Genomic DNA, 25,507 nt, shown 5'->3' with positions numbered 1-25,507 from the left:
CACCTACTCTGTTACTCGTGGTTACATTTATATCCGGTTTTGCTTCATGTTACTCACCTTTGAATTTATTCACAGTTTTAGTTTGTATGATTTAAAAAATCCAAAGCCTTAAATTCAAGAGATTCTTTCCACCAAAAACTGACTTGTGTGGTGCAGAGAAAATAATCACTGAAGGTATTGGAGTCATATCCCCATAACACCATCCAATATAACAAGGAAAAAACTTCACTTATTCCTTGTTTCTAATGATGGATCTACTCGTTAAACACTCCTAGTCATGTACAGCACAGGGTAGATGCTGAGTAAAGGTCCCTCAGCACTGTCCCATCAAACATTCCTATGTCAGGTACAGCATGGATTAGCTACAGAGTAAAGATCGCCCGACACTGCTACAGCAGGGTGCTTTTCCTCCAACCTCAACAACAGCAACGCAATATTTCATTTTTCCCACAGTATAGCCATAAGAGTGTTGCAATTACCAACCCAGTGAACATTTTTGCTGAATTAAACGAGATCCTTTTTGCATTGGACCCATGCCCAGTAATCGGTGAGTTGAGACAACCCAAACATATTTCATCCTGAATCCCTGCACCTAGGAAAAGAAAGTTTCAGCCCTCCGGCTGGGTGTGATTCACACTCCCGAGAGTTCAGGATTGGTCCACTGTCTCTGTTTGAATCAAACTGTTTGCAACTTTGGCATCCCATTCAACCCCAACCTGAGCTTCTGACTTTTTTCAATATTTAGACCACCTACTTCTACTTCCGCCCCTGTCTTAGTCCACCTGCTGCTGAAACTCTAATCCGTGCTTTTGTCACTTCCAAACTCTGTAGCTAATCCATGCTGTACCTGACATAGGAATGTTTGATGGGACAGTGCTGAGGGACCTTTACTCAGCATCTAACCTGTGCTATACATGACTAGGAGTGTTTAACGAGTAGATCCATCATTAGAAACAAGAAATAAGTGTTTTTTCCTTGTTATATCGGATGGTGTTATGGGGATATGACTCCAATACCTTCAGTGATTATTTTCTCTGCACCATACAAGTCAGTTTTTGGTGGAAAGCCATCATCATTTATGCTATGCAACATAGAAACATAGAAAATAGGTGCAGGAGTAGCCATTCGGCCCGTCGAGCCTGCACCACCATTCAATATATGATCATGGCTGATCATGCAACTTCAGTACCCCATTCCTGCTTTCTCTCCACACCTCTTGATCCCTTTAGCCGTAAGGGCCATATCTAACTCCCTTTTGAATATATCTAATGAACTGGCCTCAACAACTTTCTGTGGTAGAGAATTTCACAGGTTCACAATTCTCTGAGTGAAGAAATTTCTCCTCATCTCGGTCCGAAATGGCTTGCCCCTTATCCTTCGACTATGACCCCTGGTTCTGGACTTCCCCACCATCGGGAACATTCTTCCTGCATCTAACCTGTCCAATCCCATCAGAATTTTATATGTTTCTATGAGATCCCCTCTCATTCTTCTAAATTCCAGTGAATATAAGCCTAGTCGATCCAGTCTTTCTTCATATGTCAGTCCTGCTATCCTGGGAATCAGTCTGGTGAACCTTCGCTGCACTCCCTCAATAGCAAGAATGTCCTTCCTCAGATTAGGAGATCAAAATTCCACGTAATACTCAAGGTGTTGTCTCACCAAGGACCTGTACAACTGCAGTGAGACCTCCCTGCTCCTATACTCAAATCCCCTCGCTATGAAGGCCAGCATGCTATTTGCTTTCTTTACTGCCTGCTGTACCTGCATGCGTATCTTCACTGACTGATGTACCGTGACACCCAGGTCTCGTTGCACCTCCCTTTTACTAATCTGCCATTCAGATGATAATCTGCCTTCCTGTTTTTGCCACCAAAATGGATAACCTCACACTTATCCACATTGGGCAAATGCATGGCCAAATGCAATATATTCACCGAACCTGTCCAAGACCCCCTGCAGCCTCCGAGCATCCTCCGAGCAGCTCGCACTGCCACCCATCTGCAAACTTGGAGATATTAAATTTAATTTCATTCATCTAAATTATTAATGTATATTGTAAATAGCTGGGTGGGGTCCCAGCACTGAACCCTGTGGCACCCCACTAGTCACTGCCTGCTATTCTGAAAAGGACCCGTTTATTCCCACTCTTTGCTTCCTGCCTGCCAACTAGTTCTCTATTCACGTCAATACCTTACCCCCAATACCACGTGCCTTAATTTTGCACACTAATCTCCTGTGTGGGATCATGTCAAAAGCCTTTTGAAAGTCCAAATACACCACATCCACTGGTTCTCCCTTATCCACTCTCTAGTTATATCCTCAAAAAATTTTAGAAGAATTGTCAAGCATGATTTCCCTTTCATAACTCCATGCTGACTTAGACTGATCCTGTCACTGCTTTCCAAATGTGCTGCTATTACATCTTTAATAATTGATTTCAGCATTTTCTCCACCACCAATGTCAGGTTAACTGGTCTATAATTCCCTGTTTTCTCTCCCTCCTTTTTTTAAAAGTGAGCTTACATTAGCTACCCTCCAATCCATAGGAACTGAACCAGATTCCATGGAATGTTGGAAAATGACCACCAATGCATCTACTATTTCTTGGGCCACTTCCTTAAGTACGCTGGGATGCAGACTATCAGGCCCTGGGGATTTATCGACCTTCAGTCCATTCAGTTTCCCCAACACTATTTCCTGACTAATAAGGATTTCCCTCAGTTCCCCCTTCTCGCTAGATCCTCAGTCCCCTAGTAATTTCGGGAGGTTATTTGTGTCTTCCTTAGTGAAGATAGAACCAACGTATTTGTTCAATTGGTTTGCCATTTCCTTGTTCGCCATTACGAATTCACCTGATTCTGACTGCAAGGGACGTACATTAGCCTTCACTAATCTTTTTCTCCTCTCATATCTATCGAAGTTTTTGCAGTCAGTTTTTATGTTCCCTGCAAGCTTACTCTCATACTCTCTTTTCCCCTTCCTAATTAAACCCTTAGTCCTCCTCTGCTGAATTCTAAATTTCTCCCAGTCCTCAAGTTTGCTGCTTTTTCTGGCCAATTTATATGCCTCTTCCTTGGACTTAACATTTTCCCTAATTTCCCTTGTTAGCCACGGTTGAGCCATCTCCCCTTTTTTATTCTTGCGCCACACAGGGATGTACAATTGTTGTAGTTCATCCATGTGATATTTAAATGTTTGCGATTGCCTATCCACTGTCAATCCTTTAAGTATCATTCTCCAGTCTGTCCTAGCCAATTCACGTCTCATACCATCAAAGTTTCCTTTCTTTAAGTTCAGGACCCTAATCACTCCATCTTAATGAAGAATTCTACCATATTATGGTCACTCCTCCCCAAGGGGCCCCGCACGACCAGATTGCTAATTAATCTTCTCTCGTTACACAAGTCCCAGTCTAGGATGGCCTGCTCTCTAGTTGGTTCCTCGACATATTGGTCGAGAAAATCATCCCTTATACATTCCAGGAAATCCTCCTCCACAATATTGCTACCAGTTTGGTTAGCCCAATCAATATGAAGATTAAAGTCACCCATGATAACTGCTGTACCCTTATTGCATGTGTCCCTAATTTCCTGTTTGATGCCATCCCCAACCTCCCTACTACTCTTTGGTGGTCTGTACACAACTCCCACTAACGTTTTCTGCCCTTTGGTGTTTCGCAGCTCCACCCATATAGATTCCATATCATCCACGCTAACGTACTTCCTTACTATTGCGTTAATCTCCTCTTTAACCAGTAACGCTACCCCACTTCCTTTTCCTTCCTATCTGTCCTTCCTGAATATTGAATACCCCTGGATGTTGAGTTCCCAGTCTTGGTCACCTTGGAGCCATGTCTCCATAATCCCAATTACATCATATCCGTTAACAGCTATCTGCGCAGTCAATTCATCCACCTTATTAGTAAAGACAAACGTAGGTCCCCTGCAGTCAGAATCAGGGGAAGTCATAACTGGGAACAAAGAAATGGCAGACCAATTGAACAAGTACTTTGGTTCGGTATTCACTAAGGAGGACACCAACAACCTTCCGGATATAAAAGGGGTCAGAGGGTCTAGTAAGGAGGAGGAACTGAGGGAAATCTTTATTAGTCGGGAAATTGTGTTGGGGAAATTGATGGGATTGAAGGCCGATAAATCCCCAGGGCCTGATGGACTGCATCCCAGAGTACTTAAGGAGGTGGCCTTGGAAATAATGGATGCATTGACAGTCATTTTCCAACATTCCATTGACTCTGGATCAGTTCCTATCGATTGGAGGGTAGCCAATGTAACCCCACTTTTTTAAAAAAGGAGGGAGAGAGAAAACAGGGAATTATAGACCGGTCAGCCTGACCTCAGTAGTGGGTAAAATGATGGAATCAATTATTAAGGATGTCATAGCAGTGCATTTGGAAAATGGTGACATGATAGGTCCAAGTCAGCATGGATTTGTGAAAGGGAAATCATGCTTGACAAATCTTCTGGAATTTTTTGAGGATGTTTCCAGTAAAGTGGACAAGGGAGAACCAGTTGATGTGGTATATTTGGACTTTCAGAAGGCTTTCGACAAGGTCCCACACAAGAGATTAATGTGCAAAGTTAAAGCACATGGGATTGGGGGTAGTGTGCTGATGTGGATTGAGAACTGGTTGTCAGACAGGAAGCAAAGAGTAGGAGTAAATGGGTACTTTTCAGAATGGCAGGCAGTGACTAGTGGGGTACCGCAAGGTTCTGTGCTGGGGCCCCAGCTGTTTACTTTGTACATTAATGATTTAGACAAGGGGATTAAATGTAGTATCTCCAAATTTGCGGATGACACCAAGTTGGGTGGCAGTGTGAGCTGCGAGGAGGATGCTATGAGGCTGCAGAGTGACTTGGATAGGTTAGGTGAGTGGGCAAATGCATGGCAGATGAAGTATAATGTGGATAAATGTGAGGTTATCCACTTTGGTGGTAAAAACAGAGAGACAGACTATTATCTGAATGGTGACAGATTAGGAAAAGGGGAGGTGCAACGAGACCTGGGTGTCATGGTACATCAGTCATTGAAGGTTGGCATGCAGGTACAGCAGGCGGTTAAGAAAGCGATTGGCAAGTTGGCCTTCATAGCGAGGGGATTTGAGTACAGGGGCAGGGAGGTGTTGCTACAGTTGTACAGGGCTTTGGTGAGGCCACACCTGGAGTATTGTGTACAGTTTTAGTCTCCTAACTTGAGGAAGGACATTCTTGCTATTGAGGGAGTGCAGCGAAGATTCACCAGACTGATTCCTGGGATGGTGGGACTGACATATCAAGAAAGACTGGATCGACTGGGCTTGTATTCACTGGAGTTCAGAAGAATGAGAGGGGACCTCATAGAAACGTTTAAAATTCTGACGGGTTTAGACAGGTTAGATGCAGGAAGAATGTTCCCAATGTTGGGGAAGTCCAGAACCAGGGGTCACAGTCTAAGGATAAGGGGTAAGCCATTTAGGACCGAGATGAGGAGAAACTTCTTCACCCAGAGAGTGGTGAACCTGTGGAATTCTCTACCACAGAAAGTTGTTGAGGCCAATTCACTAAGTATATTCAAAAGGGAGTTAGATGAAGTCCTTACTACTAGGGGGATCAAGGGGTATGGCGAGAAAGCAGGAAGGGGGTACTGAAGTGCATGTTCAGCCATGAACTCATTGAATGGTGGTGCAGGCTAGAAGGGCTGAATGGCCTACTCCTGCACCTATTTTCTATCTTTCTATGTTTCTATGTTATCACGAATGCTCCTCGCATTGAGACTCAGCCTTCAGGCTTGTTTTTTTAATGCTCTTTGTCCTTTGAGAATTATGTTGTAATGTGGCCCTTTTTGATTTTTGTCCTTGATTTCTCTGCACTCCACTCTTGCTTTTCTCCTTCCTACCTTTTGCTTCTGCCCCCTTTTTACTTCCCTCTGTCTCCCTGCATAGATTCCCATCCCCCTGCCATTTTAGTTTAAACCCTCCCCAACAGCACTAGCAAACACTCCGCCTAGGACACCGGTTCTGGTCGTGCCCAGGTGCAAACCGCCCGGTTTATACTGGTCCCACCTCCCCCAGAACCGGTTCCAATGTCCCAGGAATTTGAATCCCTTCCCCTTGCACCATTCCTCAAGCCACGTATTCATCTGAGCTATCCTGCAATTCCTACTCTGACTAGCACGTGGCACTGGTAGCAATCCTGAGATTACTACTTTTGAGGTCCTACTTTTTAATTTAACTCCTTGCTCCCTCAATTCAGCTTGTAGGGCCTCATCCCGTTTTTTACCTATATCATTGGTCCCTATATGTACCACGACAGCTGGCTGCTCACCCTCCCCCTCCAGAATGCGCTGCAGCCTCTCCGAGACATCCTTGACCCTTGCACCAAGGAGGCAACATGCCATCCTGGAGTCTCATTTGCGGCCGCAGAAATGCCTATCTATTCCCCTTACAATCGAATCCCCTATCACTATAGCTCTCCCATTCTTTTTTTTTCCTGCCACCCCTGGACTTGGCTGCTGCTGCCTTCCTCTGATGAGCCATCGCCCCCAATGGTACCCAAGCTGGTGTATCTGTTTTGGAGAGAGATGAAATTCGTATGCTATACCACATCAAGTCCTGTTCACCCATCGCTCCTGTTCTTGCTGACCTACATTGGCCCCTGGTCCCCCAACATCTCTAATTTAAAATTTTCAGCCTTGTCTCTAAATCCCTTAATTGCTTTGCCAATCTATCTTTGTAAACTTCTCCAGCCCTACAACCCTCTGAGAACTCTCCATTTCTCCAACTCGGACCTTTGGTGCATCCTTCCCCCTTTGCTCACTGTGCCTTCAGCCATCTAAGTCCAATGCTCTGGAATTTCCTCCCTAAATACCTTTGCTTCTTCACAGGTTGGAGGAGGAGGAGGAGGGTGGTGGTGGTGATGATGATGATGGAGAAGGAGTGATCGTTATGAGTGGTGCTGGAGGAGCAGGACGGTGTTCCGCTCCACCACCACCACTCATGTCCATTCCTCCTCCTCCACCACTGCTTTTAGTTATCCTTCTTGATGCGTCCCTCTCTGATCCAGCAGCCATTTTTAAGCCATTTTGAGATATTTTTCCACATTAAAGCTGGTATATAAATGCAAATTGTTGTTGTAGTTGTTTAAGGACTAAATGCAATTCATATCTCGGTTTATAACTCAGACTAGAGAGAGTTTGGCATAGTAGGTTACTGGGAGGAAAACATATTGATATGTCTGGATAAAGGAGATGGATGTCATAAAACAGAAGTATGGAAAGCATTAACATGCCGAGTTATTTCAATGGCAACATAAGTGGATGTTTTCAGTGGGGTTCCGCAGGACTCATTACTTGGTCACTTGCTTTTGTGGTTTATAACAATGATTTAGATCTGAATGCTTAAGAAGTTTGCAGGTGATCCAAAAATTGGCTGTGTGGTTGATAATGAAGAAGAGAGCTGTCGACTGCAGGAAGATATCAATGGACTGGTCAGGTGGGCAGACAGTTGCAAATGGAATTCAATCCTGAGAAGTATGAGGTAATGCATTTGGGGAGGGCTAACAAGGCAAGGAAATACACATTAAATGGTAGGACACTGCGAATGTAGAGGAACAATGGGACCTTGGAGCGTATGTCTTCAGATCCCTGAGAGTGCAATGCTCAGGTAGTCTTCCATTGTCGGAGTTGTATTCTTTCAGATGAAATGTTAAACCAAGATCTTATCCCTGGACATAAAAGGTTCCACGGCATTATTTGACAGAGAATAGAGTGTTCTGTCCAACATTCCTGCCTCAGCAAAACGCCACCAAAAATAAATTACAAAGTCATTCATTCATTTGCTATTTGTGGGCCCTTGCTGCGCACAAATTGGCTGTCACATTTGCTGATATTGACTGCACTTCAAAAGTAATCCTTTGGCTCTAAAGTGCCTTGCGACAACCTGAGAACAAGTAAAGTCCTGTATCAGTGAAAGCTTTTTCTACTTTCTTTTGTTTTCAGAAAGCAGGGCCATTGGTTTTCTATTGTATGATGGCAGAAACAATAAAACTTGATTCAAAGTGGTGAATTGGAAATGATTTTAGAATTGTGTTTTTGAGTAACTTTTCCATTTGAAATGTTAGGTGAGCTCACATATCATCACCATGTTCATGTCATAATTGATGTTAGCGTGTGTGTGTGTGTGTTTCTGTGTGTGTATGTCCCACCCCTGTCCCAGCCAAAAGTGCTGACCCTTGCTGGTACAGTTCCATAGGGACACTTCTGGCACTGCACTAACTGCCCTTTCTTCATGTGCAGGCATCATTCATAGAATCATAGAATGGCTACACCAAGGAAGAAGGCCATTTGGCCCAGAAAGCCCATGCTAAGAGCACATAGGAACAGGAGTCAGCCATACATCCCCTCGAGCCTGCTCCGCCATTCAATGAGATCATGGCTGATCTGATCATGGACTCAGCTCCACTTCCCTGCCCGCTCCCCATAGCCCCTTATCGTTTAAGAAACTGTCTATTTCTGTCTTAAATGTATTCAATGTCCCAGCTTCCACAGCTCTCTGAGGCAGCGAATTCCACAGATTTACAACCCTCAGAGAATAAATTTCTCCTCATCTCTGTTTTAAATGGGCTTATTCTAAGAAGAGGCCCTCTAGTTCTAGTTTCTCCCATCAGTGGAAACATCCTCTCTGCATCCATCTTATCAAGTACCCTCGTAATCTTACACGTTTCGATAAGATCACCTCTCGTTCTTCTGAATTCCAGTGAGTAGAGGCACAACCTACTCAACCTTTCCTCATAAGTCAACCCCCTCAGCTCTGGAATGAACCTAATAAACCTTCTTTGAACTGCCTCCAAAACAAGTATATCCTTTGGTAAATATGGAAATCAAAACTGCACGCAATATTCCAGGTGTGGCCTCACCAATACCCTGTATAGCTGTAACAAGACTTCCCTGCTTTTGTACTCCATCCCCTTTGCAATAAAGGCTAAGATTCCATTGGCCTTCTTGGTCGCTTGCTGTACCTGCATACTATCTTGTGTTTCATGCACAAGTACCCGCCACCGCCCCCCCCAGGTCCCGCTGTACTGCAGCACTTTGCAATCTTTCTCCATTTAAATAATAACTTGCTCTTTGATTTTTTTTCTGCCAAAGTGCATGACCTCACACTTTTCAACATTATACTCCATCTGCCAAATGTTTGCCCACTCACTTAGCCTGTCTATGTCCTTTTGCAGATTTTGTGTGTCCTCCTCACACACTGTTTTTCCTCCCACCTTTGTATCATCAGCAAACTTGGCTATGTTACACTCGGTCCTTTCTTCCAAGTCATTAATATAAATTGTAAATAGTTGGGGTCCCAGCACTGACCCCTGTGGCACCCCACTGGTTACTGGTTGCCAACCAGAGAATGAACCATTTATCCCGACTCTCTGTTTTCTGTTCGTTAGCCAGTTTAACTAGTCCCACTCACCCGTCCCTTTCCCTGTAGCCCTGCAAATGTTTTTCTTTCAGATACTTATCCAATTCCCTCTTGAAAGCCGTGATTGAGCCTGCCTCCACCAGCAGGGGCGGATTAACCATGTGACGGATGGGGCTCCACCAAAGAACATAGGCCCAACAAATAAATGTAGGAAAAAAATATATAAGGCCTCCCAAATAGGCTGAATAGAATTCACATGTTATTGAGAGAAATTTGCATATATGCATAGGAATCTAGTATTGCAATGTTACCAGAACCAGAATATATGCTTTCATTGTTGAATATACTGGCCTATGTTTTCATGCTCCGAATCAGAATCATATACGTAATGTAATGAACATGAAGAAACATAACTATAGGCCCATTTGGATCAGTTTGCATCAGGCCCTTAATTCGGCCCTGTCCGCCATCCTTTCAGACAGTGCATTCCAGATCCGAACTGTAAGTTTTTTCTTATGTTGCCTTTGGTTCTTTTGCCAATCAACTTAAATCTGTGTACTCTGGTTCTCGACCCTTCTGCCAATGGGAACAGTTTCTCTCTCTCTACTCTATCCAGACCCCTCATGATTTTGAACACCTCTATTAAATCTCTGCTCTAAAGAGAACAACACAAGTTTCTCCAGTCTATCCATGTAACTAAAGTTCCTCATCACTGGAATCATTCTCAAATATTTTCTGCGCCTTCTCTAAGGCCTTCACTGGAATTGGACAAAATACTCCAATTGATGCCGAACCAGTGCTTTATGCAGGTTCTTCATAATTTTCACACCTTTAAATTCTGGCACCTGGGCTAATATTGAGAAATGTACATTTGTATGGTTTTGGAACTAAAATTGAAAGTATAAAATTGAAAGTTACATACGAAGAATCTAAAAAAAATCATAGTTGAAGTCATAGTTATAGTGAGCATAACAACCACAAAAGCAATTTTGGGTGTGTAAGTAGATGTGAAGAGTATAAATCCGTGGGAGCATTACTAATATTCCACTTGGAACCGCTGAGAGTACACGGCCTGCATTATTTAACAGTGTAAATTATACATCTGAACATCTAGCAAAGTATTGGAAAGGGTTCAGAGTGACAGCAGAGATTCCAGGTTTCAGATTATTACACTGAGTAGGGTTTGAGTGGGTAACTCAAATCTCATTGGAAATGGGAAAGTAAAGGGGATGTGTTCCACTTTTTTCAAATAATGAAGGCAGCAGTGAAGTGGAGCCAAAAAACCAGAGTGGATTGTTATCGGTTGGGAAAGATGAGAAATAAACTATGTTCTAATAGAGGAATGGCAAAGTGAGATGCTTGGGTGAAATAACATCATCTTCGAGTTTTATGAGCACGTCTCATATTTTGGGATCCTACATTTGCCGTTAAGCCTCTGTAATTGACGACGCTGCGTAGTTACTGGCAGGCTTTGCACGCTTTATTTTAATGCCCTTGTTTTATTGCATTGCGCAATGGGTTATGTACTAAATGCAAGTCTGCTTTCTCTTCTGTTCTGGTCTCAAGTCCGTACTAAAGGGAATGTATTTCTAAATACTTTGAACTCGTATCATTAACAGGTTGAGGAAATCCGAGGATTCATAGACAAGATCTCCGAGAACGTGGAAGAGGTTAAACGGAAACACAGTGCAATCCTCGCTGCACCAAACCCGGATGAAAGTAAGAAACTGATATTCCAGAAATTCTGACCAGGTCATTGATGGACGTTCAGCCGGCTCACTGAGGGCAGTGTCGCTGGGGGGAGGGGGGGGTCACTGAGGGCGGTCTCACTGGGTCACTGGGGGCGGGGGGGCGGTTACTGAGGACGGTCTCACTGGGTCACTGGGGGCAGGGGGGGGGGGCGGTCATTGAGGATGGTATCACTGGGGGGGGGTTACTGAGGACGGTCTTGCTGGGTCACTGGGGGAGGTGGGTCACTGAAGGCGGTCTCGCTGGGTCGGCGGGGGGGGGGGCGGTCACTGAGGATGGTCTCACTGAGGGGGGGGGTTACTGAGGACGGTCTCGCTGGGTCACTGGCGGGGGGAGAGGTCACTGAGGGCGGTCTCGCTGGGTCACTGGGGGAGGGGGGGGGGTGTCACTGAGGATGGTCTCACTGTGGGGAGGGGGTCACTGAGGACGGTCTCATTGGGTCATGGGGGTCACTGAGGACGGTCTCGCTGGGTCACGGGGGGGCGGGGTAACTGAGGACGGTCTCGCTGGGTCACTGCGGGGGGGTTAGGTCACTGGGGACGGTCTCGCTGGGTCACTGCGGGGGGAGGGGGGCGGGGTCACTGAGGATGGTCTCGCTGGGTCACTGCGGGGGGGATAGCTCACCGAGGACGGTCTCGCTGGGTCACTGGGGGGTGGGGTCACTGAGGGGGGGGCACTGGTGGGAAGGGGTCACTGGGGGGGCACTGAGGGTGGTCTCGCCAGGTCACTGAAGGGGGAGGGGTCATTGAGGGCGGTCTCGCTGGCTCACTGAGGGGAATCTCACTGGCTAAGGATGGCTTTTCAACACTGGCTGCTCTTAGTTTTGGGGCTCTTGACAGGCAATTTGCATTCATCTACTTCTTTAACAGTGTCCAAAAATTGGACAGGCTAAGAGGCATGGCTCAAAATGATTGGAGCAGTCACACACACAAATAACCTGGAGCTGTCGATATATAGTTCGGGGCAAATAAAATTATTTAATCTCCTTACTTGCCCTCATTAAGCATATATGTTTCATGCTGACCAGTCATGGTTTTAGGGACATGGGCATGTTCAATGTGTCAGTGTTTGCTGACATAAGTCAGCACAAGCAGGCACCCGCTCCACCCAAGTCCAGTTGGACGACATCCTCTTCTCTTTACACTGCTCACAACCTTAAAGAGCCAGAGTTCTGTGCACTGTAGTTAGGAATTCTCGCAACAATGGGAGTACTTGCCTTCGGAATACAGAGGCGGCAAAGCCGGCCACTGGTAGTGGGAGGTAGAGGGAAGAGAAGTGGGACCTATCCAGTGCATTTGAACCAACCTGGGAGTAGCAGGCGGAAGGAAATGGACGCCAAGGGGGGCACAGAGGTGAATTGAGAGTGCATGACAAAAGGGAATGGAAGGAGCGAGTGGATGTCTGTGAAAGAGGGAGGTGTGGATGGCAGTGAGCGGGGAGGGATGGGAGGGAATGATGGCAGTTAAGGGGGGCCAAAGCTGGGAGTGTGGCATTAGTGAGAAGAGGGAAGCAACACTTTGGGAGTGGGGGAGGAAGAAGTGCACCAGCATGGGCTGCTGAACGAGGGGTTTTAAAGATGAGCACCAATTTGATTGGATTGGATGCGAGAGGAGTGCCAGTATGGACTGGGAAGATTAGAGAAAGGACTGCCTCTGTGAAAGGCTGGAGAGTTGGATGAAGTGCAGTATCTCTGTAATCTGGGGTGGTGAGGGGTTGGGGATGGAGGAAGGACTTTGATCTGGTTGGTTTGTTGAAAATACAACAAGTATTTTTCTTGTCTCAACAATCTATTAATTGTAAAGTATGAAAGTGCTTAAAATTATCCAGGATACATAATTTCCCACAGGCACATGCCCCCTGAATCATCCTAGAAATATACCAGCAATTTTATGCCGTCAACATTGGATTTTCCACTTCTAGTTTTCATGTATTTATATTCTCATTCCAATACAAGTGAAGGAATATTGCGCTTACCTGCAATTTAAGGTACAAAGCCTATGTTTTCACATGTCAAGCTTGGTCATGAGTCTTTAGATTTTGGGGCTTTATTGGTCACCATTTGCTAGTGTCCTAGATCGGCTTGTATAATTTGGGCAGAACCTCATCAGCAGTGCCTTAAATTTAAAAGCATTGAGAAAGGATCAATGTCTGTGAAAATGTTCTGAGAAAGAAATTATCTTGTTAGCTGCGTCTGTAGTTATCCATTAGAAGCCATTCAGTCGAACAGAGGAAGCACATTGTGGTAGAGCAGCAGTAATAAATGTTGGGCAGTCTGCCCCTGACTGACCTGAGGTGCAAGCTCTGCTCAACTGCAGGTCTCGAGACTGAGGAATGCTGGTAGCAACACAGGAGAAAAAGCACAGGCATTAAAACATTTTTTATTTCAGCACTTTTTTGTTGATTAGTTATAAAAATATTGGAGTTGTGAAAGAAAATACTGTTTGACTGATAGCCTTTGACAAGGTTGACCACAAAATTCTGCTCCAACGTCTCCAGCTGGATGGGCCTACATTCACCTGGTTTCATTCCTATCTTTCCAGCCTGAACGATAGAATCACCGGCAATGGCTTTTCTTCCCGACCCCGCACTGTCATTCCTGGTGTCCCCCAAGGATCTATCCTTGGCCCCTTTCTATTTCTCACCTACATGCTGTCCCTCGGTGACATCATCCAGCAATACAACGTGAATTTTCACATATACCCAGTTTGACCTCTCCTCCACCTCTCTCGAACCCTCCACTGTATCTCTATACTTTCAGACTGCTTGTCCAATATGCAGCACTGCAGCAGTAGAAATTTCTTCCAATTAAATATCGGGAAGTCCAAAGCCATTGTCTTCAGTTCACGCCACAAACTCCATTCCCTTTCTACTGATTCGATCTCTCACTCTGGCAACAGTCTGAGGCTGACCAAGTCTGTTCGCATACATAGTGTCATATTTGATCATAAATTGAGCTTCCTACCTCGTATCCGTCCTGTCACTACAACCGTCCATTTCCAACTTCGGAATATCGGCCTTCTATGCCCTTACCTCAACTTATCTTCTGCCGAAACCCTCATCTATGCTTTTATCAACTCTAGACTTTACTATTACAAAGCACACCTGACTGGCCTCACTAGTTCTACCCTCTATAAACTTGAGGTCATTCAAAACTCTGCCGCCTATGTGCTAACCCACCCAAGTCCTGCTCACTCATCGCCACTGTGCTCGCTGACCTACATTGGCTCCCAATTAAGCAACGCCTTGATTTTAAAATCTCGTCCTTGCTTTCAAATCCCTCCATGGCCTCCCCCCTTATCTCTCTCATCTTCTCCAGCCCTGTAATCCTCCTAGATCTCTTCACTTATTCTGGCCTTTTGAACATCATCCTCGATTTAAAATGCTCCACCATTGGCGGGTGTGCCTTAAGCTACCTAGATCCACCAGGATGGATTGACTGGCTGTTTGTCTCTGACATGGACAGTTGCTCCAACATGGTGCCGAGACATTGTATGCCTCGAAAACCAGACCAAAACTAATCACAACCACAAAAGCAGGACTTTTTAACTGCCTGGTCTACATTTTTGAAAGAGAGATAGCTCTCTTTTTAAAAAAAAACTACAGATGCACACGGATTGTCCAGCTGAATGCTGGATACCTGGCAGCCCAAGTAAGGTCAGCACACGTGGAGTTTGCTGCAGTGATGCTGCATCAGGCATAAAAACCTTAAATTCTGTTTGCAGCTGGTGAGGTATCATTATCTCCTGCACAAATATTTCTCAGATGGGAAGAATAAAGAGGATGTGCTGTAATCACCACCTGCTGATTTCACCGCAGTGGCAGTGAGTGAGCTGAAAAAGATGTGGTGTTAGGCTACAAGAACAAAGCATGGCAGCTGCTGCAGTCTGAGCTCGCCTGCAGTGAGAGAGCACAGGCTGCACACAAGGGGAGAGTGGTTAACAACACGTATGGGGACCGCACTACTGGTGTGAATGGAGAATGCGGCATGAGAGTGGGGGATGGGCAGCCAGCCACCTTGCTTCATTCATATTTTCTGCACAGTGATTTGAAGCCTGTAGACTGCAACAGCGATGTACCCTCCGTAAAGTCCAGTTAATGGATGCCTATGAGCTAAGGCTGTTTTAGTTATGCTGACCGCATTAACATTGTAATCTATCATTAAAAGCCTTCTGATGCCGGTTTTGTTGATATCAGTCACATTAACCCCTCTGCAGTTCTCCGCTGCAATGACATAGAATTCCTAATAGTCAGAGCATCATTTGCCAAGAAACGTGATTACAGGGCAGTGAGTGAATGAGGACAGCTCCAAGCTCTCTGCATTGTTAAAAATGCACGAAGGAGGTGCTCCCCACACTGGGCGGGGGAGTGTCATGCCCACCATACTTTGTTCAGACATCTCGTATGGCAGCTGGTGTGCAGCCATCACTGATGTCATGAAGCAGAAGTGCTGGCAGTAGATGCACTGTTGTTGGCTCCGGTTTTGTGTGACAGGAAATATCAAAACTGAAACACATGAAATGTGCCATTTCAATTCGAGATTAATTCTTCTGTGTCGCATACCAGAGAGGGGATTTAATTTTTGTTTCTTTCTTCTGTGGTTTTGAGCGACATTGGCAAAGTTGCTTTTTTTGTTGCCTGTTCCGAGTAGCACTGCTGAGGCACTGATGACCCTACGTCTGCTGCAGTCCTTGTGTTTTTAAAAAATGTATTCATTCACGGGATGTGGACGTCGCCGGCAAGGCCAGCATTTATTGCCCATCCCTAATTGCCCTTGAGGAGGTGGTGGTGAGCCGCCGCCTTGAACCACTGCAGTCCTTCGTAGCAGGTTTATTTTTGATACGACCGAGTAGCTTGCTGTGATCATTTCAGAGGGCAGTTTAGAGTCAACCACATTGCTTTGGATCTGGGGGTCACAAAAAGGCTAGACCGGGTAAGGGCGGCAAATTTCATTACCTGAAGGACATTAGTGAACAGTTGGGTTTTTACGACAATCCGGTCGTTTCAAGGTCACCATCACTGATACTAGCTTTTTATTCTCGATTTACTTAATCAACTGAATTTAAATTCTCCAACTGCCATGGCGGGATTTGAACTCTTGTCTCTTGATTATGACTCCAGGCCTCTGGATTACTAGTCCAGTAACATAAATGCTATGTTACCGTACCTGTTCAATTTCAATGCTCGGTCCCTTTAAATTTCTGCGCCAGCACGGTATTTAGAATGGAAAAAGATGATGGCACTTCCAAGATGGTGTTAGGTAGGAGATTCCAGGAATTTGTCCCTTTGACGATGATGAAATGCATCTTATATCCCATTTGGGAAGCTGTGTGATTTATAGGGCATAACTTGCAAGTAGTGTTGTTCGCCAAATCTTGCTGCTCCTGTCCTTCTCTGTTAGAGATCACAGGGCTGGTAAGTGCTGCTACAATAAGCTTGGCTAGTTGCAGTAATGCATCCTGCAGATAGTACAGACTGCAGCCATCGTTTGATGATGACGGAGGGCACGGATATTGAATCCAGTGGCAGTGGTGCCAGTCAAGCAGGTTGTCCTGTCCTGAATGGTGTTGAGCTTCTTCGCTGTTGCAGCTGCACCCATCCAAGTGAGTGCTTAATATTCCATCACACTCTTGATTTGAGCCTTGCAGATGGTGGAGAGACTTTGAGAGGTCGCGTTGTGTCATTTGTTACAGGGTACCCAACCTCTGCCCTGTTCTTGGAGCAACATTGTTGATACGACTGGTTCAGTTAAACATCTTGTCAATTGTGTCCTCTGTGATGTTGATCGTAGGAAATTTGATGACTGTGCCATTGAAGGTCAGGGGAAGGTGCTTGAGTATTTTGTAGTTGAACATAGTCAATACTTGTATGGTGTGAATGTTACCTGCTACTTGTCAGCCCAAGCCTGGATGTTGTCCAAGTCCTTGACCCCCATTAACCTCAGTTTTTCTAGAGCTCTTTGGTGTCATAATTGATCAGATGTCACTTTGATGTCGAGAGCAGCTAATTTTGCATCTTACCAGTCATTCAGCTCTTGTATCCATGTCTGGATCAAGGCTGTGATGAGCTCTGGAGCCAAGTGATTCTGGTGGAATCTAAACAGAGCAGGTTAATAGTATATAGTGTTGCTTGTTTGCACTGTTGCTGATGATTGAGAGGACGGACGTGGTAGGGCTGTAGTTGGCTGGCTTATGATTGTGCTCCATTTTGTGGATAGGACAAGCCTGGGTTATTTTCCACATCAACTGTGTTGTCTACACAGCCACTTTGTCATGTCTGGAGTGAATTAAATTGGCTGGGCACTGGCATCTATAATGGCGGGAGTCTCTGGAGGGAACCAAATGGGACTATTCACTTCTGATTTTGCCGAAGACATTTGCTAACGCCTCAGTCTTGTCTCTAACTCATGATGGGACCCCATCAGACTTGAGGATAGAGGTACTCATGGAGATTTTTCCTCCTGTTAGTAACTGATTTTCCACCCATACTCTTGATCTGATATAAGAACATAAGAGATAGGAGCAGGAGAAGGCCATACGGTCCCTCGAGCCTGCTCCACCATTTAACATGATCATGGTTGATCTGATCATGGACTCGGGTCCATATCCCTGCCCACACTCCATAACCCCTTATTCCCTTATCGTTCAAGAAACTGTCTATTTCTGTCTTAAATTTATTCAATGTCCCAGCTTTCACAGCTCTCTGAGGCAGCGAATTCCACAGATCCACAACCCTCTGAGAAGAAATTTCTCCTCATCTCAGTTTTAAATAGGCGGCCCCTTATTCTAAGATTATGCCCTCTAGTTCTAGTATTCCCTATCAGTGGAAATATCCTCCTTGTCAAGCCCCCTCATAATCTTATACGTTTCGATAATATCACCTCTCATTCATCTGAATTCCAATGAGTAGCAGCTCAACCTTTCCTCATAAGTCAATCCCCTCATCTCTGAAATCAACCTTGTGAACCTTCTCTGAACTGCCTCCAAAGCAAGTATATCCTTTCCTAAATATGGAAACCAAAACTGCACGCAGTATTTCAGGTGTGGCCTCACCAAAACCTTATATAGCTGTAGCAAGACATCCCTGCTTTTATACTCCATCCCCTTTGCAATAAAGATTCCATTGGCCTTCCTGATCACTTGCTGTACCTGCATACTATCCTTTTGTGTTTCATGCACAAGTACCCCCAGGTCCCGCTGTACTGCGGCACCTTGCAATCTTTCTCCATTTAAATAATAACTTGCTCTTTGATTTTTTTTCTGCCAAAGTGCATGACCTCACACTTTCCAACATTATACTCCATCTGTCAAATTTTTGACCACTCACTTAGCCTGTCTATGTCTTTTTGTAGATTTTTTGTGTCCTCCTCACTCATTGCTTTTCCTCCCATCTTTGTTTCATCAGCAAACTTGGCTACGTTACACTCAGTCCCTTCTTCCAAGTCGTTAATATAGATTGTAAATAGTTGGGGTGCCAGCACTGATCCCTGCGGCACCCCACTAGTTACTGATTGCCAACCCAAGAATGAACCATTTATCCCTACTCTTCGTTAGCCAATCCTCTATCCATGTTAATATATTACCCCCAACCCCATGAACTTTTATCTTGTGCAGTAACCTTTTATGTGACACCTTGTCAAATGCCTTCTGGAAGTCCAAATACACTACATCCACTGGTTCCCCTTTATCCACCCTGTTCGTTACATCCTCAAATAAATCTAGCAAATTTGTCAAACATGACTTCCCCTTCATAAATCCATGCTGACTCTGCCTGATCGAATTTTGCTTTTCCAAATGTCCTGCTACTGCTTCTTTAATAATGGACTCCAACATCTTCCCAACCACAGATGTTAGGCTAACTGGTCTATAGTTTCCTGCTTTTTGTCTGCCTCCTTTTTTTAAATAGGGGCATTACATTTGTAGTTTTCCAATCTGCTGGGACCTCCCCAGAATCCAGGGAATGTTGGTAAATTACAACCAATGCATCCACAAACCCTGTCTCTACTTCTCTTAAGACCCTATGATGCAAGCCATCAAGTCCAGGGGATTTATCTGCCTTTAGTCCCATTATATTACTGAGTACCACCTCCTTAGTGATTGTGATTGTGTTAAGTTCTTCTGCCCCCCCCCCCCCCACCCCCCATAGCCCCTTGACTATCCACTGTTGGAATATTATTAGTGTCCTCTACTGTAAGGACTGATACAAAATATTTGTTCAGAGTTTCTGCCACTTCCAGGTTCCCCATTACTAATTCCCCGGTCCCGTCTTCCAAGGGACCAACATTTACTCTAGCCACTTTTTTTTTTCTTATTTATATACCTATAAAAACTCTTGCTATCTATTTTTATATTTCGTGCTAGTTTACTTTCATAGCTTATCGTCCCTTTCTTAATCATTTTTTTAGTCATTCTTTGGTGGCTTTTAAACACGTTGCAATCTTCTGTCCTCCCACTAGTTTTGGCCACATTGTATGCCCTTGTTTTTAATTAGATACCGTCCTTTATTTCTTTAGTTAGCCATATGGCAGAGCTACAGAGCTTTGCTCTGATCGTTGGTCCTGAGATTGCTTATCTCTGTTATAGCATGCTGCTTTTTGTGTTTAGCATGCAGTTAGCCCAATATTATGCTAGGTTAGTGCATCAGTATAAGGAAAGCATAGTGCTGCTCCTGGAAGGCCCTTCTACATCATTGAGCCAGGGTTGGTCCCCCTGCCAGCTTGCTGGTGATGAAGGAATGTGTGTTGTGCCAGGCCATGAGATTGTAGATTGGGGTTATATACAATTCGTCTGCTGTCAGTGATCTTCAGCGCCTCATGGATACTCAGATTTAGACTGCTAGATCTGTCCAACCCACTTAGCATGGTGGTAATGCTATACTACATAATGGAGGGTATCCTCATTATGAAGATGAGAGTTTCTCTTCACAAGGACTGTGCAGTGTTCATTCCGAACAATGGTTTCATGGACAGATATGTCTACAAAAAGTAGTCGGGAGAGGACGAAGTCAAGTATGTTACTCCATATGTTGGTTCTTTCACCTCCAGATGCAAAACCAATCTGCTAGCTATGTCTTTCAGAACTCGGCCAGCTTGGTCACTACTGGTATTACTGAGCCAGTCTTGGTAGTTGATATTCTGTGCCCTTACTTGCCCCGCCGTGGTGTTCAGGGAAGGTGATGATTAGTAGGAGGTTTCCTTTACTTTGTTTGCCCTGAAGTCATTAAACTTCATGGAGTCCAGAGTTAATGATGAGGACGCCCAGGGTCAAGCCCATCCAACTACATACCATTGTGGCCTCACCTCTGGTGGCTCAGTAATATCACCACTGACCAAGCTGGCCGAGTTCTGAAGGACATAGCTAGCAGACTAGTTTTGCGTCTGGAAGTGAAAGAACGAACATATGGAGTAAGCTACTTAACTTCGTCCTCAGTGCCAGTGGGAAATATCCAGTGATGGTAATGCCGTAGCCTGGGATGTTGACTGATGGATATGATTCTGTGAGTATGACTATGTCAGGCTGTTGCTTGACTCCTCTGTGGGACAGCTCTCCAATATGAACCCCAGTCCCCAGATGTTAAGACGACTTTTCGTAGTCAACTCTATCACAATGACTTCACCATTGCCGACAGGTCCACCCAACTCTTATGATTGTGTACTGAAGAAAATCTATTCAATTGAGTGGCTTGCTAGGCCACATCAGAGGGAACTTGGAGTCAATGACATAGTTATGTCTAGGTTAGGTTCCATTTCCTGAAAAACAGTTGGGTTTTTCTGACAATCTGGCAGTTTTTGTTATTTTTCCTGATGCTGGCCCACAAATTGCCAAATTTATTGTTTCAATTTTAACTTGCCATGGTGGGATTTGAACTGACAGCCTCTGGATTGCTCAAAGTACCGTAACCACGACAGTACCACACCTAGAATGGGAGATTCTTAATAGAAAGGCACAAATGAGTGCTGAATGGAGAGATTGGGAACCAGCAATAAATACAGAATAGAAAATGAGAATAAATGCACGGAGTTTGAGAATTCTGTAGTCCAGCAACAAGGAGGCAGAAATTCACAAACAAGAAATGTGAGCACACATCAGGGAGAGGTTAAATCATCCAGAAATAAATGAATGAAACATTGGAGCGAAATAAAATTGTTTGAGAAGTATCGCGAGTGCAAGAATAACCCAGCTCTGATAGATTTAGGCTTCCTTTTTTCCCAAGATTCTGTACAAAAAATCCATGGAAAGATGCTAGATATAGAATAAATTTTTTTAAAGGTGAGGCAAAAGAGTCATATTTCTTGTGAAAATGATCAGAATTGTGAATTACTTTGTAAATTAAATTTTCAACTGAACAAAAGTTATTTTGTGTAAAAGTAATGCAAAATCTGTCAGTTACTTGATGAACACTAGCGCTGATTTATATGGGTATATGTATTTTATGTCACTGGTAATGACTCTTTGACAAGCTGATTGCAGCTGCCATCCATCATCAGATCTGGCTGGGTCTCGCTATTCTCCAGCAAAACTGCTCACTACTCCAGGATGATCCTGGAAAGCAAAGATAACCCCTAGCTTCTTTTCTGCACTACCATCTCCTTAAACTCCTTTGCTCTGCCTCCTCCATCCTCATTTCCAACAAGTACAAGTAGCTCATGAACCTCAGATTGAAACCATCTATTCAGCTGCCTCTACCGGCACGGACATGATGGCCTCCTTCTGTGTCATAATTTTTCCAAGATTCTACGACATCCCCTTTCCCTTGCCCACCAATTCCAAAATCCCTCTTCCCTAGTCCTGAAACTGCATATTTTTCTAGTTTCTCTCCCATATCACGTACCCTTCCAACTCATTTTGTCTGAGACCCACCTTTTGTTCTCTTGACCCCATTCCCATTAAACTCCTGATCACCTAACTTTCCTTCCTGGCTAGCTGACATTGTAAACGGTTCCTCTACACAGGTACTATCCCTCTTTTTCAAAACTACCATCACACCCACTGAAAAAACTCACCCTTGATCTCACTGTCTTTACTACTGCCCATCTCTAACCTCTCTTTCCTCTCAAAAGTCTTTGAATTCATTGTTGCCTCTCAAATCTGTGTCCATCTCTCTGCGACGCCATGTTTGAATCGCTCCAATCAGGTTTCCATCCTTGCCAGGGTGAAGAAATTCCTTCTGCTGATAGAGGACAAGGGATATGCTGTTTTACTATGGCTCATGTCTGAACTTCAGAAACCTCCTGTTACAAATTTCGATATTCTCTGGGGTTCAGCGGTGTTGATCACTCCTGTAAACAATCCTCTTATCTCATATCCATGAGTGTCCCGTACTGCCCCAATCTAATATCCAGGAGAGTCCCTGTACTGCCTCAATCTAATATCCAGGAGTATTACTGTACTACCACAATCTAATATCCAGGAGAGTCCCTGTACTGCCCCAATCTAATATCCAGGAGAGTCCCTGTACTGCCCCAATCTAATATCCAGGAGTGTTCCTGTACTGCCCCAATCTAATATCCACGAGTGTCCCTGTATTGCCCCAATCTAATATCCAGGAGTGTTCCTGTACTGCCCCAATCTAATATCCACGAGTGTCCCTGTATTGCCCCAATCTAATATCCAGGAGAGTTCCTGTACTGCCCCAATCTAATATCCAGGAGTGTTCCTGTACTGCCCCAATATCTAATCATATGATAGTGTAACCCAAAGGTATAACAATAGAGAGAAAGTATTTCCACTGTTTGGGGAATCTAGGATTAGGGGTGATGGCCTAAAAATTAGAGCCAGGCCTTTCAGCAGTGAAGTTGGGAATCACTTCTACATGCAGATGGTAGAAGTTTGGAACTCTCTGCCACAAATGGCAGTTGATAATTTTAAATCTGGGATTGATAGATTTATGTTAACCAAAGTATGGGGCAAAGGCGGGAATATGGAGTTCGGTCGAAGATCAGCCATGATCTAATTGAATGGCGGAACAGACTCGAGGAGCTAAATGGCCTACTACTACTCTGTTCCTATGTTCCTAAGTATCACCTTGTGGTCTGAGCTGGATATCGTGACTTTCACTGATTTCATCAATTTTGCTTCTCCAATCTTTAAGTAGGCAGACTAAAAAAAATGTTACTAAGAATTTTAGTTGCTTTATTTTACAGATAACAAGTGAACATACAGCGTGATAGTTATCATCAAAGCTCACTTGTTTCACTTAACTTCAAACCCCTCATCATTCTTTGCACAGAGTGGTGAAATTGTGGAACTCGCTACCAAATGGAGTGGTTGAGGCGAATAGCATAGATGCATTTAAGAAAAAGTTTTTTTAAAGTACATGAGGGAAAAGGAGGATATGTTGATAGCGTGAAGTAAATTGAGTGGGAGGAGGCTCGTGCGGTGCATAAACACCAATATAGACCAGTTGGGCCTAATGGCCTGTTTGTGTTCTAAATTGAAATATTTCTATCCACTAAGAAAAATAATTAATCATGCAGCCCTGTCCTCATTAATGGGCTAAATAGACTCACTTTTTTAATCCATCTTAGCTTTGAAAGAGACCAAAGATTACACAGGCTTGGTTAACACGAGTGTTAAAAGAAGCTGTGTAGGGCATTCTTGCCACATCGCAAATGACTGACATTGAACATGGGCTTTTCCTTTTCTTTACTTCTGACCACAGGAAGTGGGAAGGACTGTCCCTCGAACTTTTGCCACATTCAATGATTTGTTGCTCTTGGTCTATCAATAAAACCTGTACCCCCTTGCTCCTCACCACCCTGAGAATGGATTCTCTCAGGGTATCCTATGTTGAGCACAAATGAAAGGATCATCGCAACGTTACTAGTTGTGGATGTTTACTGGAAGCCTAAAACAAGATAACAAATTAATTATTCTCCCCGATCATTCTGTAAACACACCTTCAATGTTGAGCTCACTAACGTGTAATAAGCTCTTCTTTTTCCCAGTCACTGCAGCATTTGGCTGCAAGGAGAATTTCAAACATTTACACATCACTTGAATGTTACAAGTCCTTTCTGTGAAATAAAAATGGTCAGAAGGCCTGAAATGTGCTGCTTCCATAGTGAGTAGGCACACATCAGAGCAAGTCTCTCCTTGGAGCAGACTTCAGGTGGCTGGATCAGTCAGGAGCATCTTATAATGTGCCCCCGATTGTCTCGGAAAGATCACCATAGTCCACTGCAAAGGTGGTGTTCACTTCCTCTTGAAGCCAAGATGTGGCCAGCTGCAAATCGGAATCTCTGACAAGTACATGAGAAAGTCCAGGTTTTGGGCACTCCTTCAACAATGACACCAGTAACTTGCATTTATATAATGCTTTTAACACAGTAAAACATCCCAAGGCGCTTCACAGTAGCGTAATCAGGAAAAATGTTTGACACCGAGCCAAAGAAGCAGACATTAGGATAGGTGAACAAAAGCTTGATCAAAGATGTAGGTTTTAAGGAGGAGAGGCAGAGAGGTTTAGGGAGGTAAGAATGACGTGCTTTATATGGAAATAATGCGGTAAATTCTGTAAGTATGCAGCATCACTTATTAGTGATACCTGGACTGTGTAATGAGTGGGATTTATATTGCAGCAGTACAGTGTACTCAGTCTACGGATGCACCACTCTTGATTAGCTATGACGGAACTGTATGACGCAGGGCTGCTAATGTTGCTGACATGCCGCAGCAACAGCCATTTTAACATTGTCAGTGATTACTTTCTCCCTCGTCCACACATTCACGAGCTGAGCAGTGCTCCGTGACTGCATATGATGTGGTTTAAAATATACTATTGTACTCCTTACCCTGGTATGAGTTTCAGCTTGGACACATTCCACACAGGCAGGTGGGGGTGGGGGGAGAGCAGGAGGTGGAGGGCAGTGAGCCGTGAGCACATTCTGCTCCTTTGCTGTCTGATATCCTGCTGTGCCTAGCAGATCAACAGAACCTCTTTGGGATTCCATTTAAACCCAAAGCATATATTTCTGCGCTGCTCTGCACAGTTAATTAATGTCTCGGGCACTGTCTTTGAAGTCCACCTTTTCTGAACCTCTGCCCTCTTCTCAGGTTTGGAAATTGCCCACTCCACGATATCTTTCCGTACATATAAATTGCTACTTACAATTAGCCTGTTGTAGAACAGTGCCCAGCAGCACTATTGTCTGCTGGATTGGCATCACTTTAAATGGGAAAACTTTACCTTTTCCCGATTGCAACTAAAAACAACAAATGTACTTTACATCAGGTTTATATCTAAAAAGGTTTCTGAGTCCTGTTCATATATCTAGGTATCAGAGAGTGGATAATTTTTTTGTGGCTCATCAGGTAGTGTCTGCGGTTAATATGACTGGGTATCAGCTGG

At 44.3% G+C, this 25,507-nt stretch overlaps 1 protein-coding gene across 2 annotated transcripts in view; it reads left to right on the top strand.

Annotated features, from left to right (window-relative positions):
- LOC139226452 (syntaxin-1A-like) overlaps positions 1 to 25,507 on the top strand; it is a 227,531-nt gene that overhangs the window by 54,148 nt on the left and 147,876 nt on the right. For both annotated transcript variants that reach the window (XM_070857231.1, XM_070857230.1), the window contains exon 3: positions 11,032 to 11,131. In XM_070857231.1, the coding sequence (XP_070713332.1) occupies positions 11,032 to 11,131 (100 nt within the window). The remainder of the gene's footprint in view (positions 1 to 11,031; positions 11,132 to 25,507) is intronic.

The sequence above is a fragment of the Pristiophorus japonicus genome, chromosome 16 (assembly GCF_044704955.1).
Source record: "Pristiophorus japonicus isolate sPriJap1 chromosome 16, sPriJap1.hap1, whole genome shotgun sequence".
Taxonomy (NCBI): Eukaryota; Metazoa; Chordata; class Chondrichthyes; family Pristiophoridae; genus Pristiophorus; species Pristiophorus japonicus.
The sequence above is the reverse complement of the archived record's forward strand: the minus strand, read 5'-3'. Positions and strand labels throughout refer to the sequence as shown.